Genomic DNA, 2,628 nt, shown 5'->3' on the forward strand with positions numbered 1-2,628 from the left:
GACACCGGCAGAGGGCGATAAACGACAGACAGCTCTCGCAATTTAATTCAGTGGAATTACAGTCAAAAAGTACGTTTTCTGTTCCTCCCGCAGTTTACCGTATTTCTACTAATAGGCGCTCATTTAGATTTTAGTTGCGGCTGGCATGACCGTGAAATTCCAAACCGCGACTGGTTTGACTGCAGTTCTGTACCCCCTTATACCCCACCCACTCTATACGCCTCCTGTCCCAGTCCATCCCACCCCCTCCCTAAATAGAAGGAGGTGTCTTGGAGCTCTGGCAACAGACCCACAACTGAGAATGGGTCTTTGGGTTCTATCGCGACCCGTGAGGATAAATCAGATGAGCCAGGTGATTCTCAGTTCGGCGCACATCGCCAGAAACCATGCGGATCCTCAGACATCAGGACTCCGGATTCAGATGCAAGGAGCGGGGTATGCTCACACTCTCAACGAGGAGACCGGGTCCGGTTGATGGTCTGATGCTGTCATGAGCCCTTCTGCTGATGGGAACCTGTGCGTAAAAGCAGAACCTGGACCTCAGAGACGCGCGTCATGACTGTAAAGCTAATATTTATACACGGATTTCTTTAATAATATTTACTTGCGAAGTGATATTAGGGATAGTGCCGTTTGAATTGAATGAACACTTTGTAGGGAGATCATTCGAGGACTGCGCGCACTGGAGTTTGTGCGCGCTCGCGTCTCGCCAAAACTCAAAGCGAACACTCAAGTGCAAGGATTACGCTAATATCTGCCATCCACGGCTGAAAGATGGATAACGTGCCACATTTTCTGACTATATATGTACTCATTTTCTCCCTCGGATTCAGGATAGAAGAAGGGATGTGCCAACATTACTACCTCCTCCGTCCCATTCCCAGTGACAGTCTGCCCATAGTGGAACTCAAAGAGGACCCGGATCCCGTACTGGACCCTAAGGAGAGGGACCTGAACGAAACCGAACTCAGAGCCATACTGGGCAGTCACTTTGACCAGAACTTCATGTCCATCACTCCTCCAGAGGACAAATACACAGGACAGGACGACCTAAATGAATCAGAGATCATGAAACAGCGTCCCACTGGCACCATGCCCAAAGAAATCAAAGCCATGGAGTTTGAGATCCAGCATGGGAAGAAACATAAGCCCAGTAAGAAACTCAGAAGGAGACTTCAGCTATGGCTGTGGTCCTATGCTTTCTGCCCGGTGGTGCATACATGGCAGGACCTGGGGAACAGATTCTGGCCCCGCTATGTTAAGGTGGGCAGCTGCTACAGTAAAAGGTCTTGTTCAGTTCCAGAAGGGATGGTTTGCAAACCTGCCAAATCGACCCATTTTACGGTTTTGAGGTGGAGATGCATGCAGAGAAAGGGTGGGCTCAAATGTGCTTGGATACCAGTTCAGTACCCCATTATATCAGAGTGCAAATGCTCCTGCCCGAACTGAAATAAGCTACATACTCATCTTCACATGCACTGTCCAGTGTAGGAATGTACATTTGATGTATATGTGGTGCCAATTTAGGTTACACTTTACATTAGTGTTCATGTTACTGTGTAATTACATAAGAAAGTACAGAGTAAAACTGATGAACTACATGTACTTTATGTGTAATTATTTTGTGGAGCTGCTTGTATCACATTTTGTTATTACTATAGAAATGAATTATAGTAATATGTTTAACATGGCCACTGTAATGTAAAGTGGTACCAGATGAATTTGTAAAAAGAAAGGTCAGTATTTGCCTATATTAACCAGTGTCTACTGTAATTGTTAAGCATCATTTGGTTGTAATGTTACTTTATACATATTTATGTGAAGAACATTTCGCATTGCGAAAAATCAAAGTGCGTTTATTGAAGGAATTCCAAGCTTTTTCCATTGTTCGGAAAAAAAAAAAAAGCCTTTATCTTTATACTTCTCAGACGGGATAATATAGATTACAGTCTTGGTGTGCTGTAAATATAAGGGGAATGGAAAATAACTGCTCATGTAAATTAAAAGAAACTTCTATTTATTCTTTATGTCCATGTAGTCAAAATGCATTTAAAATAAAACCACTAAAAATGGCATTGTTTTTGCTTATTTCATGCCGTTTCTGTACATATGCTGTATCTGATGTTACTTAGCATGAGCCTCAAGCAGTAAAAGTCCCATGCTGCTATTTATAAAGATTCAATACTGATGTGACGTTAATGGAGGTGATGTTATTTTAATTTGACTTATGAAGTCAAGTCTGGACCATAATGGACAATTGGTAATTCGTATTCCTCAGAGGGAGTGGATCAGTTCCTTTGGGTTTTTTTCCCTCTGAGACGCCATTCGGTCCTCAGACAGTCTGAAGGGTCTTTGTAAAAGGATTAAAAGTTAAAGACCTTCATTTTCAGATTCTTTCATTTAATCTATGTGGCGCCTGAAACACATGCTGGATTGATGATCACATGTAAAAACATTCTCTTCTCTGTCTGCTGCCTTAAGTCTATTGGCATGAAAAGAACAACTTCACTTCGCAAAAGAATGAAGATACCACAGTTCTATTCTATATCGGTTAAGTTTAAGCCCCTTATTTGACAAACGTCACAAAGATGGCTTTGCCTTTTTTTCTATTTCACTCAATATGAAGGC

General features: G+C 42.4%; 1 protein-coding gene across 1 annotated transcript; it reads left to right on the top strand.

Moving 5' to 3' along the window:
- Positions 1-302: 302 nt before the first annotated feature.
- LOC127422985 (noggin-3-like) lies at positions 303-2,073 on the top strand. Its single transcript, XM_051666942.1, has one exon. It carries the CDS (start codon positions 775-777, stop codon positions 1,447-1,449), a length of 675 nt encoding a protein of 224 aa, XP_051522902.1. The 5' UTR covers positions 303-774; the 3' UTR covers positions 1,450-2,073.
- Positions 2,074-2,628: the final 555 nt, after the last annotated feature.

The sequence above is a fragment of the Myxocyprinus asiaticus genome, chromosome 32 (genome assembly GCF_019703515.2).
Source record: "Myxocyprinus asiaticus isolate MX2 ecotype Aquarium Trade chromosome 32, UBuf_Myxa_2, whole genome shotgun sequence".
Lineage (NCBI taxonomy): Eukaryota > Metazoa > Chordata > Actinopteri > Cypriniformes > Catostomidae > Myxocyprinus > Myxocyprinus asiaticus.